Here is a 16,604-nt window from a genome sequence, read left to right as displayed (position 1 = left end):
TACTTATTAATGTATTTCTAAAGCACTAACCCAAAAGGTGTTTTGTCATGTCATGTCATTTATTCTATTCCTTATTTTTGTCAGGATAAGATAAGAGCTGTCTTCGACAACTTGATACAACTGGAACACTGCAACATTGTGAAATTCCACAAATACTGGACAGATGGGAAAACTGACAAGCCAAGGGTATGTTGATATGAATTATGTACCCAGAAACTGTGAATGGAAACATTACTGGTATCTGCCTCTTTAGATATACTGCAGTTTAATGAAGCACAGACAGAGGGAGCTGATAGACATTGTCTATAAATTAAGTATAATGAAGAGAGCATAATATTTGGGTCATGTGTGGTGCCAAAGAGCAAGCGTTAATTTTTATGGCATACACATATATGCTTGTAACATTATTGTATAGTTTTTCCATCCCAATAGAATGAGGAAGTGTTTTAATCTTCCTTATGTATTGTCAGAATTCTAAAACAAAAAGCCGTCAAATTTGATAGATTAGCACAAACCATGTTATTTCTTTATTTCGAATTACCTTGGACAGATGTCATCTGAGGGACAAATATGTTGTTACATCTCTATTGAAGTCTGGTTTGAACTTTGTTCAGAAACAGACATAACCGGTGGTAACCTGTGAAATATGAACTGCAGTAACCCTAGAAGTCAAGGCCTTCGTTGAACATACATGTATTCTGAGCACGGACCCTGAATGTAAGCAGATGGCATGCAAAAGTACAGTATGTAATATCAAACTCGAGGAGTGAATGAAGTTAAATATCTTGTGTTATCTGTAGAATGTTGTCAATGTACATGAAGATTTCTTGCATAAGTGTCATCAAAGCGTCTTCACAATTTAACAAATTGGTGATCAGGTGTTGTTGATGGTATCCATGCCCTATCATTTTCCAAGCTTATTTGCATATGCACAATAGAATGACCTCATTCTTTCATGTCAATAATACCTTGATGCTCTTGACCAAGTGTAGATTTTCTCAGGCATGTGGACCTCCCTATGCCTGGAAAAGAAATCTTTCCAAGCAGGCAAATCTGTGGAAACTGTTAGCTTAGCATTTTGATAGGTTGTGTAGCAGTGGTGTGTGAGGGTGTTACAGGAAAGGCTGCTACTCTCTAATGTTCAATGCTGGATGTACAAAATGGTTGTCAAGCCAAGTAACCTGAGGACTTCAGAGGAAAACCTATCTTCAAGCTATGGAGACACCAACAGTGTATGTGTACACAGGCCTGTGCTCAGAAGGATGTGTTATTTCTGCTTTAGCCTTGGTTCTCTGCAGTTCAACTTTTTGCAGCTTAGCTTAGATTTGAAGCAAAACTTTCCAGACTTGAAATGACTGTTGATCATCCAATTCTGTAATATATAAATATGTAAGTATGAACTGTTGGAAGAATTGAATGGGGAGTACTGCTATGGTAGATGTGTATTGCTTTGTTTCACCTCTATGACTTCTGTTGCAGATTATTTTCATCACGGAGTACATGTCATCAGGGTCCCTGAAGCAATTCCTCAACAAAACCAAGAAGAATCACAAGAGCATGAACCTCAAGGTAAAGACAGGGAGGTCTCTCTGCAGATTTTCCTCTATTTTTCATTGATCATGTTTCAGATTTGCTTGTTTGCCACGGGTAAACCGTAAAGCTAGGTGGTGATTTGTTTTTATCTGAATGAACATGGTGCTACTCTGTAGACAAGACTGTAAATTACCAGTGAAATAAGTTCAATGTTGATGAAGCTTGTGTAAGACCAGACTGATATCTGGAAAACAAACGATTGTCCTTTATTTTGTGTTTTTTCTCCTTTGTATGTTATGTACAATAAGGTACATTACATCTGGGTTGGTTGAGGTTTGAGCATTAATTTTCTAGTATTTTCAAGGATTTTCCTACACATCATGTTCTCATGCAGTAAGGGAGGTAGAGGGGTGTATTGTTATAATGTAACTATGGCAACAAAATGGGGATTAAGATACTGCCATGAATCTAGACTATCATGGTATCAGGCAACTAAAAAGGGAAAAAGTTCTGTAAGGTATATGGCTTGATCAATGGATGAAACATATTTCCAAAACATACATGAATGGATTGCATTCATTTACCTTTTAAGAAGGTATAGCACTTCTTTGCTAGTAAAATCACCAGCTACTAAGTTGGAGTGAAAACAAAGTTTGCAAGAAACTGATCCTAAGGATGATTAAATAGCATGACGGACTATGTTTAGGTGCCAAGATTGATTGGTAATATCTGCACAACATCAACCTGGGTCTTTTTGATAGTTTTGTGTAAAATTACTACTGGCATCAATTTGTAATGGAATATCAACTCATGAATGAAAGAGAGTTACAGTGTCTTACTACTATTGGAAAAGGACAGAAAAAAATGCCAGATTTGTTTATTAGATATGTGCTACCACTAGAGGAAATACAGATTAAGACAGAATTACAGTAGGTGGTGGGTGTTGTGGGTTTTACCATGACATGTACAATTTTGCTCCTCCCTTCCAGGCCTGGAAAAGATGGTGTACACAAATACTGTCTGCACTCAGGTAGCACCCTTGCTGTGTTTTGCTCTAACCAATCTGTGTAGATACAGAACAGTTGAAAGCCATTCAGGAAAAGGAACAGATCAGCAAAGACTCCAAAATACACATTTCTTTAATTTGGCAAGTACTGTTGCAGAGTGTATGTTTTCAAAAGTATTAAGCATGACTTGGAAAAACTTGTTGCTGATCTGATCCAAAGCCTTTGCATTGTACTGATGTTGTTTGAGTCAGCTGACTATAGATTTAAAGACGAAAGTCAAAAAAGTCATATTCTGTCTGGTTGAGATCAGACGAATAGAACTGACTATAGGTTTTGAGTAGGGAATTTTCCCGAGCAGCCTTTGTAACCCCTATTTCGCCAATTGGGTCAATTAGTCCTCACTCTCGAGCAATTGAACTGGTCTCAATCATGATGTTTCTGACCTAGGGAGAAGAGATGCTGTTAGTACAGATGCAATGTAACCCTTAGCCATGGAGTGGCCTTCCGTTTACACCTTGAAATGACCTTCAGGTTTTGTTACATGGTGACCATTAAGTAAATAAAAAAGCAAAAAAAAACTCCCAACCTGTCACCAATGCTACATGTAGTTTGGGAGCAAAGGCATGAGAAGGTGCATAATGTGTGACAGGGACTTTAGGCACTGCAGCATCGGCTGATTGGCTCTGGCCAAAGGATAGCTCCCTGCAGGGATGTTCTATGTACCAAGCCAAGGACTTCTTCATTATGTTCCTTGCTAGTACAAAATGTACTGACAATTCTCTAATGGGAGTAAGACTGATTGTACTGCATGGGTGTGTGCAGGTGTGATTTCATGGGGCCTTTACACTTACAAGCCAGTAGGCACTTAATACATTGTATGTTTGAGGAAAAGATTGAGATCCTGACCAAATCATACAGTTTGCATATGCATACATCCATATCAGGCTTTTAGCTAGGATTTATAGACGAGGCATTAAAACGTTGTGTATGAAATTACCTGGGAAATTACCTGGGAAATTACCTGGGAAACCTCTAGACGTCCTGCTGCAAAGTAGGGCATCATTGATGCCCTCCTAGCTAAAAGTCTGAAACATTTGTTTATTTGCAACTTGTTGGAGACTAATTTATGTGTTAATAAGTGCAGATTGCAATTGACATCTAAACTGTTGTCTCTTGTAATGTGTGGAATGATTAGTATTGGATGTTTCTGCTTTGAACAGACTTGCTTTGAATTATGCTTTGTGATTGTAAAACTTGTTTAGCCCCCACTTTGACACATGGCACAAACTCATGTTGTGTCCACATTGTCTTTTCTAGCTACCTGCATAGTTGTGATCCCCCGATCATCCACGGTAACCTGAACTGTGACACAATCTTCATCCAACACAACGGGCTGATCAAGATTGGCTCAGGTAAAGCACAAAGGAATTGTCTTTCGTATTATGTATGTTTGTGTGTAAGTACATAAATTTCCTTGTCTTTAACTTCTTTAAGTAGGAAACAGCATGATTGGTGCTGGTTTCCCTGTTCTTCAAGATCACATGCAAATATTGACCATGAACTTTGTTGAAAACAGTAAACCTATTGATGGAGGAAACAAAAAGAAAAGAATACTTGAAGACTTTCCCTGTCTCACCATATTGCTTCACTCTCCCTTCTGCACCTTGCTGCCCATAACCTTGCTTTCCATGCTAGGTGTTCTGCACACCCCTGTCTTTCACTCTTGCTGAGTTGCATGGTAGTTCCCATGAGTGTACAAACTTTTGCCTATGAATGTAGTTCCTACTTAGACTTGTTTCTGTGTACAAGTGCCTACTGTACAGGTAGACTGCTTCCTATTGTATTATAAGGTAGTAATGTTTTATTAGGATGCTAGGTTTATTTCACTATGTGTCTACTTTATACTTTGTCAATAGATATGTTTTTATGTCTTAGTTTTAGTGAAGTAAGTACGCAGTCGGTTCATTTGTGGGTAAATGAAATAGTTAAAATTCTGTTGTCACCAATTCTTTCTGTTTCTGCTTGTCAGTACACCTTGTCTTTAGACGTACTATGGTAGCATCATCAGTGCTCCTTTTCTACTGGAGAGGAGTGAGGCAATGGATGAACATGCCACAGTTTGATATGCCATTTGTTCCTGTTCTAAATGAACATTAACAGTGACATTTCCTGTATGAACTACATGTACAGTAAAGTAACAATATCCTTCCTCTACTTTACATCATAGTTGTCTGATAATATACATTGCCACTGTCGGTCAATATTGATCATGATAAGATCATTCATATCAGCCCTACAGCTTTGTCTACAGCTGAATAGTCCTACTGATGATAAGGCATCAGCTAAAAGCTTAGGATCCTACCTTGTTAAGTATATTTCTGGGCTATTTGGTACTGTTGGAGCAAATGTAGGCTAAAGAATGTGGGCTATAATGTGACCAATACCTTGTTATCACTAATGGCATTCAAGCTGGTGGCATCTTCTCCATTGCTCTCTCGTCTCTCCTGGCAGTACAGTAAAGCCTTGGTTATCATGACAGTTGGACATGCACATTATCTTGATGCAATGATAATGATTGAGGTTTTGTTGTGCTGGCAACTCATACATTTTTCACACAGTCATTCAAGAGAGGATCTAATCCCTCTCCCTGCTGGCTTCTGTTCCATTTCCAACTTTGGTGGCACAGATAGCCTTTTGTAGGGAGACGGTTAGATTGGTCATTACATTCCCAGAAATAACCAAGGTTCTACTGTACCTTCTGTGCGACACTGAAGAGACACTGGTCTCCTGTGCTCTGTCCTCTCTAGTTCTACAGAGGATAGATGTCAGTGACGGTGAGCTGTCTTCTTCCTCCAATGCAAAGCACTTAGAGGCAGCTGTTTTCCTTTTTTCTAATCTTTTCAGTTTTATAGACGATGTAGACTTTCATCCGACTTTCACAGAAATCTGATGATCTGACTGCCCAACCCCTTTTTGTTGCAGCTTCTGCTTTACTACATGTTCTTGAGACATGTGTAGTATCATGCAGTATAAAGGCATGCATTGTAGTTCATGATAGCCATTTGTCCCCTCATTTACCAGCATGACATGTCAAAAAAAAGATTCTCTCTCGATGTATAGTTTTCACTCATATTGAAGGTGTGTGGTGATGTACTTTCTATGCAGCAGTTGAAATGCGCAGTTTGCAGAGCTAAGACATTATGAAAGACAAAAAAAAGTACTAGGAAATTACCTTTACCAGGTCTTATTCCAAGTCATGCATCAAACCATCACATACCTTCAAAATCATGGGAGAAAACATGGTGTGTATAGACATTATGTAGGCATTATGCTTTATGACCAGTGATGTTGGTCCATTTATCTGTTTGTGTTGTCTTGAATGTTTTAGAGGTAGAAGATTGAGGTGATAGTTGACTTCCATGCTGTCTTGTACAAACTTTGTGTACAGGTAGTAGACAATGCGTGTACAGGTGATTTTAATCATATTTTTTTTTTCTGCAACTAGTTGCACCTGATGCAATCCATAACCATGTCAAGACGTACAGGGAGGAGCAGAGACATATGCACTTCATCGCTCCGGAATACGGAGGTAATTGAACCCTATATTGTCCTTGTTTTCAGTTGATAGATAATTTTTGTTTTTTTGGTTGGCGTAACTGGTAAACTGTTTTCAGCATAGCACACCAATTACGCTGGAATGGATCCCTACTTTGGGATCATAAATATGCTCAATATTAGGCTCTCTTCAAACACAGGTCCTTTTTTCTTATCTAAGAGGACATACCTAACCAAGTCTAGATACTCATTTTCACCTCAGCATAGTGATGAATTGGTGTGAAGCTTCTTTCCCAAAGACACACTTTCAAACCCCTTTTCCTGACCACCTCACCACCTAAAAGAAGGTAAAGTAGAAGTGTGAATCACTCTGCAGAAACAGATGTGTTGTAAAACTTTGGTTCTGTAGTTGTTTAAATCAACTTCAATAGTTCTGTTTTTCTTTTACAGGAAAGGCTCCTGTAAATACAGCAGTTGACATCTACTCATTTGGGGTCTGTGCCTTAGAGGTAAGCAGTTGACTTGGATTCTGGTTCATGCATTAAATGTGTGTTTCGCCAATATTGTTTGAATTGTTCTATAACAAGAAGAAGAGGAGAAAAAACAGGACAAGAATGACAAAGTTTTGCTTCCCGGTAGATGGCAGTTCTGGAAATTCAGCCCAATGGAGAGGGAACGTTTGTGTCCAAGGAAGCCATTGAGAAGGCAATTGAGAAGGTAGAAGATCCAAAACAAAAAGTAAGTGTATGAAGACTTTGTGTTGTGATAATCTTCATTTTTTAAAAAGTGATTCCTCATTTATACATTTGTATCAAATTGTTTGGGTATCCAGATCTTTCTCTCAACAGCCACTGAGAATTTCCTTTTTCTGTATGAAGGATTTCATTGTCAAGTGTCTTACTGAGGACCCAGTGAAGCGCCCTACTGCCCGTGAGCTGCTCTTTCACCATGTACTGTTTGAGGTCCACTCCCTCAAGTTGTTAGCTGCACACAACTTTGTCAACAAACAAAGTAAGTTGTGAAATGATACCCTCTCATTGGATTTCTTATGTATTTCTATTTTACAGTTTGACGTGACTACTGAAAAATCTTTAATACAGTCAAACCATGAAGACCACTTAGGGGATTGATAAAATCTATGTAGACAGCTGGTCACTACATAAAGATTTTTTATGCTTGGCATGATAAAGGGGACTATCTAAAGGACCACCAAAAAGTGGTGACATTGGCCAGGTGAGCCCTACAGTAGAGCTGGTCAGCTTTGTCTGTATGTTTACAATGGTGATTGACTTGCTCTAACCTGTGTATTTTTTCCTGTTGTACAGGAATACTACCTGACAACATCGATGAACTTGTCTTAAGTGAGCAAGACAAAGTGCTTGCTTCCATCCATCATGCTGATGGGAGGCCATCTTGTCAACTGAGGTGAGCAATACATTTTTTTTTGTTAGTCTGAAAAGCGCATACTGAGGATGAATTGTAGTGGACTACAAATTGCACAAAATTGCACTGTAAAATGAATTTGCCAGAAATGTTGCCAAGAATAGTGTAAGGTGGGTCATTTCCTCAATAAATTGTTATTGCATGTTTTATTTGTGGTAGTTTGTTTCCAAACTGTGCTGAGATGTTAACAGATGTTTCATTCCTTCTCCAGGATGTGTGATGTTCCTGCATTAGAGCTGGAGAAATTCCTGGAGGATGTCAAGTGAGTGTTTAATGCCAAATTATCAAAAGGACATCAGATGATGATGATGAGTACCATAGAAAGAGAAAGTTGTATTGATCTATGTCATCTATGCCACAATCTTTCTCTAAATCTGTAAGACTTTGTTGCTGTTACAGTCTTGCTTGAATGGATATAGTGGCTTTTGGCAGCAGTCCATCCAATATATAATACAACCTTTGTCTCCTTTTTTTCTCTCCACACAGAAATGGCATCTACCCACTGACAGCTTTTGCCATGCCACATCCACAAGTGTCCAAACCCCGTCCTGTCTCCCCGGAGGTAGCAGAGTCTGAGAAAAGTGCCACACCAGAGCCGGTGGAGATGGAGAACAGACGAGTGAGTATTGTGTACTTGACAAACTACTTGTCCATACATTTCAACACTGCAGGTGCCAGACTGTTGCAGGTGCATGTATTGCAGGGGCATCTGTATCTAGGTTGTCATCAATGCCCACAGGCATAACATGCCAGCTTTGCAGGCTTTTGGTGCAGCAGCAGCTGAATGACTAACATATGCACATCTTTCTGCATGCATTGATTAAAGCAATCTTGTTAGGATGCCTCTACTGTACATGGTGTCAACAAGATCCAGTCTAAAATAATTCTAGAAAAAATGAACTTTTGAATACATTTGTTTATCAATCTGGTACTTGAAGACATGACTATTCCTTCTCATCTGAGCTGGTATTGGATACTTACTATTCAGTATGTCCACCAGACATGAATTGAAATAAAACATTTTGAATTCTGCTTGTGTTGCCTGCTTTTACTCATAATCTTCAGTGAAAATGTTGAAACAAGCTGGTCACTGTTTTAAGAAATGCTTCAGTAGATATTGCATAATGGTCCTCTATTTTGATCATGTATAACTGACATTTTTTTTTCCTAAGGTGAAGAAAATGAGCTGTGATGTGAAAGGACCTGAAGAAGGCCAAGACACTCTGTCTGTAAGTCTCCATATTAATGGCATTGTAAAGTCCTTTCCAAGTATATGTACCATTTCAGCAGCAACTATTACAGCCAAGGTTTCCTTATTCAAATGGATATTACTGTTTCTCACTTCCTGATCTGGTTTATGTCAAGTGTCTGTAATGATGCATTTAGCTGTGTGGTTGTCTAAAGTTGTCTGAAAAGAGAATGCAGTGTAGCTAAATAATTTGGAGAGAAAAAACCTTCACTGTCTTTGTGGGTGTTTGGTTAAGTAGTACATGGTAATGCTATTGCCTGTATGAAGCTTGCATAATATAAGAAGTTGGAATTGATTTTTTGTACTATGTTATTTCCTACAGTTGACTATTAGAATAAGATTTGAAGACAAGATGAACAGACAGCTGAGTTGCGAGTTCAAGCCATGTAAGTATTTTGTGTTGTGCTGTTGTTGTACTTTATGGATAAGCATTCTGACAATTATATATTCATTCCTGTTATGTCTGCAATTACCATATGATAAAAGCTTTGTTTCATTTTTCCAGTGGAGGAGCCTTTGCTGTTAGCTAATGAGCTGGTAGAGTATGGCTTCATCTGTGAACAAGACAAGGAGAAGATTGCTAAACTGATAGAGGACCACATTAAGCAGCAACAACAAGTCCCTCCCCCTCAAGTTTCACCTCCTACAGGAGTCACAGCAGTGGTGACCACAGCCGCCACAGCTGTCACAACAAGTGCATAAAGAATTGAAAGAGATTCTCAAACTTTTCCAGGGCTGTCTCCAGGACCTTTCCCTCCATCCAGGGACTGAAATTGTGCTTTTGGGGACATGCAAAAAGTTCACCCCATCCAACCCAAAAATGTTAACTCCACGAACTGAAAATGTATTTTCTTAATTGCCAAATTCGACAGATTCAACAATGCACGGAAATTAACAACGTGGGCTGCCAGATTCCCATTGGATCAGATTTACTTCTGAAAATGTGTGAAACAGCATTTCCTAGGGTTTGGATGTCCAACATTTTTCGGGGAGCATGTCCCTGTACCCACATTCTCCCCCCATCCATGCTGGCCTCTGCCCCCACCCCACCCATTGAGTGGGACAGACAAACATTAAAAGCTGGAGACAGCCCTGTGCTCCCCTCTGTCCTTTCCAGTTTCTTCCTTGTATCATGGAGCTGCCTTTATTCCATTTGATTTAAACTCGTCTGAGAAAGAGACAAGAAAAAGTGCTTATGATACGTCTGAAGGACAGGGTTTCAGCAATGCTGATGTTAAGCTTTAAGTGCCTAAAATGTAATGTCAATGTCTAAAGAGTATTAGCTTTCCATTGTAGCCTGGGGTCATCATTGTGAATTGCTATGTTTTATTCCAGTTGAAACCCCAGCTTCAGTGCTGCATATCTACCTGTACTTGTAGGGCCAGTTCTTATACCAGTGCAGTTTTATGTATTAGGTATGAGTACATGTATATTGCCATATGTTCATTGTATGTAATTTTTGCATTTGCTACAAGAATGCATGATCTATAATCTTTGTTGATAATTACAGTCTCAGGACCACAGGTGGCGCACTGCAATGTACTTAGGAAAACAAAATTCGCAACCAGCCAAAAGTCTTTAGCTGTGCAACTGAATTCTTAGGATCATTAAAATGATGATGAAGAAAATATTGGTATAAAGAAGACTGTTATGAGGCCACAGTGAAGTCTTACATGTACATGTTCACATTGATATGTGAATCAGAATGTTATGCTTCACTGCCAGAAATTCAAGGAGACAACTGGAATCTAGCCTAAGGTTGTCCTGCACTAGATGTTAAACGGAAAAAGAAATTATTTGCGCCTCAATGAATGGAAAGCATTGAATGCAGGCTTCAAGTTAGTTACAAGTGCCAAAGACTTGTGTATCTGAAGTTAACTCTCTGAGCCACTATTGTTTAATGTCATTAAAAGGTAACATGTAAATCCACTTAGCTAGGAATATGCAGGGTCAATTGTTTAACAGTTATTATCAATTTCATTTACTATATTCCAAGGTATTTTGTAAAACGAATACTACTTGTCTGAGGTTAGGGAAAATTGAAGGGAACTTGTTTTCATCCCCAACTTTAGATCTAATTCCGGAAAGGTTATGGGGCCACTTGGGTAAAATGTACTTATCCAAAAGTGGTAATTTGTAAATATGTCGCATAATTTTAACAACTGAAGGCCATGTGAATAGGTAGACATACAGATAATGTTACTTTTGCATACTGTTCCTATGTTATTGCACGTTATATATATAGTTATCTTGCTTCAGGTTATTGTTTTTAACGCCATATTTATCTTTTAGATTAAAACATGAATGTTGAGCCACTTTAAACATCCCATTAGATAAGTTAGACGACCAATATTGTATTGCTGCACAATGAGAGCAGTTTATATTAATAGGTGTTTTGTGGTTGGACTATATATCCCAAACCCATCTTTGGGATCATGCATACGTTGTATGTTTCTGTAGAATTTGATCATTAATTGCACACATTTTGGAGCAGTAACTTATGGCATGATGTGAACGATCTCTGCCAGATCATCAAGTTGCTTGAACAATATTAGAAATTGGCAATAGGAGTTACCCAGCCATAGAGTCACAATTTGAAACCAACATGCAGCAGACAAGTCTGTACTCCAATGACTAGATAAGATATTCCCTGACCAATTCCCACAGTTTTATCAGTCTGCCAAATGACTTGGAATTCAAGTCTAACTTAGGGCAATTTAGTGTAATGAAAACATCAGTTGTTCTGTGCAACACGGTATTGTTGAATAAAACATAGTTTTATTCATAGGTTGTTGTGATCAGCCAACCCTGAAATATTGCTGACCCTAATATGAGCACCTGTAATGGCAATAGTTCTATGTTTACTGTTCTTAATATGTTAAAACAATAAAAGCAAGTGAATGATCATAGAAGATGTGTTGTCATGATGTACGCTAATTTGACAAACGTTGTTCGAATACTACATAGAAGGAATTTGCCTTCTCCTTGGTTAATATACATCTAGAATGTTTACATAATAAACATAATATGAAGCATACATGATGTACATGTATGAATATGTTACTAACCTAACTATGCTTTAATGAAAAGCAGTCTATACTATAGTATCTAACTGCTAGAGGGATGAGTAAAAACAAAAGTTTTTATTTTTACTAGCAGGGTATCTGTAGTTATATTAAGTCAATTACATGTATTACAAAAGTTAGACATAATCCAAAAATACAATAAAATCATGTCTGGCTTAAATCTTAAACTGCTATACTGTATTTACATAGGATATATACCTGATCATCTAATGTTCCAAATCATTAACAGTGTTTAAACTGAATTTATTTGCCAATGATCAAAGTCATAAGTGTCATGTTATATGGCAATAATTGGCTGAGTGGTGGTTAAGTATTCTTCACCTGATTCTCTATCATCATCTGAGCCTAACATCGCGTATTCTACCTAACATACATGTAATACAATATTTGTTATTGCACATGATAATAGTACTCAGTGAGAAAAACTGTCAGATGCTGATCCCACCTTAACAGGTATCATAGTTATTGCTTATTGAATACATTTAAAAAAAAATTCAATAACCTATTTTTATCAGTACAAGGTACTAATTCTCTTCTAGAATTTGAATTTCACTGCGTCCTGATTTTCTTAGATATTGAATAAAATAAAACACAATTGCAGTGCACTGCAATCTATTATATGGTTTCTCATAGTTTTTGTCATATCGTCCAATGAGTTCCTTCTTTTCATTTGTATTCTTAAGTACCAAGTATGAAGGTATGAATCCAAGTGAAAGTTGCGAACACCATCATCACAATAAGTGAATGCTGTGCTGAAGTCCCTATGTTATATGAGCAGGGTATGTTGATATCCTTGACAATAGGACACTTCCTGGGCCGGGCCAGTGTGTTCTGGTCGTCTGTGTGAGCACATGTGCCGTTGATGATTCTGAAGGCTCCAGAGTCCGCAATCCTGTAACAGTTGACATCAAGAGAAACGTTTGTTGTGAAATAGGTATGAAAATTGCCTATGATACTAATCAGAGGATTCAAGTAGAATATGTATAGACTTGAACGTGTCTATAAAAGTATTCATTTATGTAGTGTATTTGGCTTTTCTCCTATAACAGAAAGCCACAAATGGGCATTGAATATCTGACATCCTTTCTTCAGGTCTGCCCATTGATTGCTGTCTACTGACCGGTAATGATAATTCACTGAGAAATGATATAATTTATATTGCTGTTGTCTCAGCATTCGTACCTGGTATTCAAATATATGTAATAACTAACTGCAACAGACCTGTTCTGAATGCGGCAGTTGAAGTTGTAGAACAGGCTCTCCTTGTGGTTGGTCCAGTTTTCAATAACAAGTAGAAACAGGTTTGTCCTCGGCAAAGCGATGACATAGTAGAAACCTGACGTACACGGACCTGATATGTTTCCCATGATCATTTTTGTAGGACCTGTGATGGTAGATGATGTCAAAATCTATAACAGTAAACTGCACCTTTCATAGATTTGTCAGGGTAGATCAAGTCATGTAACGTTTTAACAACGATTCAGGAATGCAACTTTAGATCAGCAGGCTCAAAATGTAGGAGTGGGAGAACACCCTTACACATTTCTGGGCATCCTGATCGCAGATAACATTTGATGGCAGAGATTTCAATTTGGAACTCTATCAGCAGAATCGGTGATTTCAGTACTCCAGAATCCATGATGTACATTACACATTCTAAGAGTAGTCATTAGAAACCCTCCTTACCTAATGCAGACACATTAGCTAGGAACCCAACCACATCCTGTATGCACCCAAACTCGTTGGAGAACTTTGGTATGGGACCCTTGTTTCTGAAATAGTCATCTTGGCTTCGTGGTGTCGTGGGGATGCCCTCCAGTGTTACCTGAAGTAAAATTGTGTTTGGGACGTGTTGTAGTCAATAATACACACATAAACATTGCCACTGCTAGTTAGATGACCAGCCAAATGAATAAATGAATACAAGAGAAGCAGTTTTTAATGAACACACCTTGGGGGAATATGGTGAGACGCTGCATGCTCCCTGAAAATCGATTTGCTCTTTCCTCTCGAAGAATTTGTGCTTGTATATCAACTCCATCATGACCTCCCCTTCCTTCCTGCCAAGCGACACCCTGTGGTATTCTCTTTCATCCAAGTTGCTAAGCGACAGGAAGTCCTGGTCGGTTACCAAATTGGCGAAGTTGTCAAACAAATAGCATCTGGAATAGACAGAGCCATCATCAGTCAATCTTATTAATTACATGATGTTGATTGCCGTGCAGCTATGCTCGATTGGTCAAATCTTTGTGACTAACTAAATGCACTGTTATTAGAATGAAAACCATTGCCAGTATTGACCTTGTTTGACAGCCTGGCTCTCCATTTGGGCAAGTGTAATTTTGTCCGCAGGACTTCTTAAAGTCACTGGACTGCATCATGCCGTAGATGTGTTCGTGGAAGTCGTTGTACAAGATGTCCAGACCTCCCACAGCCTGAACCTTGTCTGATGCGCATCTGGGAAGGTTTTGGTTGGTTCCCGGTGCTTCACTAATGTAGCAGTAATCTGGAATGAAAGCGTGGGATGACAGTAAAAATCACAACAAGTTGGGAAGCAACCCCTCCCTGGATCAAGTTATTTGAAGTTAGACTTCAGGCTGTTGTTGCCCACACGATCTTACATGAGTTGCACTCATACTTGAAGGGGACGTTTAGCCGTGTTTCACTGTTCCCTGTACTTTTTGGAAACAGCTAGGAGAATTTGCCTGCACAGCGAACCTGCAAAAACCGTACTTACAATCTGCTTTCTCTATCAAAGCTAAACAGTGGAATAGCAGATCTTTGGTGTGCTAACCAGTTTCAAGATCACTTTACTCTGATATATAACCTGTGCTGAGTTGTACTTATTGATATTTCAGTTGATCTGTCCTGTGACTTGCCTACAGTAGTTGATTATTAACACTTCACTTCTTGTAACATTGCTATTGAATTATATACCTGATAGACATTCTCCGTTTCTCTCACAGTGACACCCTCCAGGTAACTTTTTGCCCATCGCTGTGGCGTTCTCACATTCATCCTGGTCGGGGATGGGCATCCCTTCAAAGATGGCTCGTGACAGGGTGACAACCTTGCCGACCCCAGCAGCATCCAGATAGGCGTTGGAGATGGTGATCTTCTGTGGGTTTGTGATCGCGCGATGGTACCATGGGCGCCTGCAAAGGGAAAATCGCGCTGCCGTCGTCACTGGCATTTACAATATACAAATAAACAGATTCCTGATGCAGATGGTTTTCCATTCAATCTCGTTGTACAATGGAGTACAATACTGCTGCACATTGTTAGTTTAAGCCCAGGAGTAAGTTTGTTTACCCGTGTGGATGGTGTTCAGCACCAAGGACAGGAGCATTTATCTCACGTAGACAATGAATGAATGAATGCAGGAATCAATTCATACACCTTACCGAGGAGACCATAAGCAAGGAAACCCTGCAGGAGTCAACATGGCTATCTCATGATAGTTCGCAAGATTTGATGTTGCTCTCCCCCTCCCCCTATCCAACTCTGAGCGCAACCCTCAACTAGCGCAACCCTGGTATCAATTTCTAGCTCTTTTTCGACAGAAGCGATCTGAGGAGGAAATCTGAGAGAGAACATAATGGACGACACTCAAACAATAAACTTTAGGGAGGTTAAACAAGAAAATGTCTCATACAAACGCTTTTCACGACATGGTTCCAGTTGAACGAAGTGCTTACGGTCTCACAGCGACCCCTAGTGACCAGAAAGCATTATGCAGATATTTCGCTACAGGGAGCAAACTTTAAATTGAGTGGCTAAAGCGGAGTTAGTAATGAATATGATTGGACAAAACTAACCAATGACAGACAGGTAAATTTGATAGACAGGGTAATTGTACCGTAGGTATTAGATTCGCAGGCCACCATTGGTCATCATGGGTGGCATCTCTACCAATGAAACTCCTTAAAACATTTGACCAATCACAGATACGAAATCAAAATCTTTCCACATGGAATGATGGTAATAATAATTTTGTCCGCAAGGCGACGCTTCTGTTTCACTACACCATGAGCTATAGAGCTAGTATTAGAGAGCTATAGAGCAGTCATATCGGAAAACATGTAAACTTCTATCAGTTCTACTAGCAAAACTCCATTTGCGCTGATCAACAATGTAAGAAGGTAATTGCAATTGGTATGCACTAAACATTTGGCAGTGGGTGGTGGGAACTGTCTTTCATTCAGCTGCTTATAATAGTCATACCGTGTTCTATCTCCTCAATTCTGTTACAAAGTTAGCGTTATGATCCATAAATCTTGCCCAGTTTTTTCCCATCTTGATTGTTTTGCACGCTCCAATTAGATTTGGAGTCTGCAGAGGTTGTCATCCACAACTTTTACTTGCTGTGACCTATGGCCATTTTTTCAGTGGTGATTCTATTGTCAGCAGTTGCGCTCCGTCTTGTACCTTTTCACGTTGATCAATGAGAAATACTTGTAGCACTACGTCATCTTCATCTTGTTACATTTTATCTGTTGTTATAGAATCAAATATATAACCAATGCATGCACCGAATGATCATAATTTGTGAGGAAATCTTCTTGCATGAGCTTACCCCGTAGGATCGTACGTCCTTCTTGATCTATGTCCAGGGTAAGTACGGAACACGCCGCTGCGACACCCAAAATACGTCCATTTCACGTCACCCAGACCTCCGAAGTCTCAACCCTCCAAATCTCCTCTATCTGGGACGTTATCAATACGTCCGCT

At 39.1% G+C, this 16,604-nt stretch overlaps 2 protein-coding genes across 2 annotated transcripts in view; one reads left to right on the top strand and one right to left on the bottom strand.

The window, feature by feature from the left end:
- LOC118409438 (nuclear receptor-binding protein-like) overlaps window positions 1–11,694 on the top strand; it is a gene marked incomplete in the record, with an annotated part of 15,622 nt that extends 3,928 nt beyond the window's left edge. Inside the window, 15 exon segments of the mRNA XM_035810469.1 lie at window positions 85–186; window positions 1,480–1,569; window positions 2,523–2,563; window positions 3,858–3,952; window positions 5,348–5,374; window positions 6,046–6,129; window positions 6,546–6,604; window positions 6,735–6,833; window positions 6,974–7,106; window positions 7,421–7,520; window positions 7,750–7,800; window positions 8,025–8,157; window positions 8,711–8,767; window positions 9,110–9,173; window positions 9,293–11,694. Coding sequence (XP_035666362.1) covers window positions 85–186; window positions 1,480–1,569; window positions 2,523–2,563; window positions 3,858–3,952; window positions 5,348–5,374; window positions 6,046–6,129; window positions 6,546–6,604; window positions 6,735–6,833; window positions 6,974–7,106; window positions 7,421–7,520; window positions 7,750–7,800; window positions 8,025–8,157; window positions 8,711–8,767; window positions 9,110–9,173; window positions 9,293–9,489 — 1,332 coding nt within the window.
- The window catches only part of LOC118408615, a gene marked incomplete in the record, with an annotated part of 11,270 nt that continues 5,737 nt past the window's right edge, over window positions 11,072–16,604 (bottom strand). Inside the window, 8 exon segments of the mRNA XM_035809435.1 lie at window positions 11,072–12,765; window positions 13,095–13,257; window positions 13,560–13,698; window positions 13,825–14,035; window positions 14,175–14,379; window positions 14,811–15,028; window positions 16,450–16,558; window positions 16,561–16,602. Coding sequence (XP_035665328.1) covers window positions 12,552–12,765; window positions 13,095–13,257; window positions 13,560–13,698; window positions 13,825–14,035; window positions 14,175–14,379; window positions 14,811–15,028; window positions 16,450–16,558; window positions 16,561–16,602 — 1,301 coding nt within the window.

Source organism: Branchiostoma floridae, chromosome 2 (assembly GCF_000003815.2).
Source record: "Branchiostoma floridae strain S238N-H82 chromosome 2, Bfl_VNyyK, whole genome shotgun sequence".
Classification (NCBI taxonomy): Eukaryota; Metazoa; Chordata; class Leptocardii; order Amphioxiformes; family Branchiostomatidae; genus Branchiostoma; species Branchiostoma floridae.
This window is presented reverse-complemented; position numbering and strand designations above follow the sequence as displayed.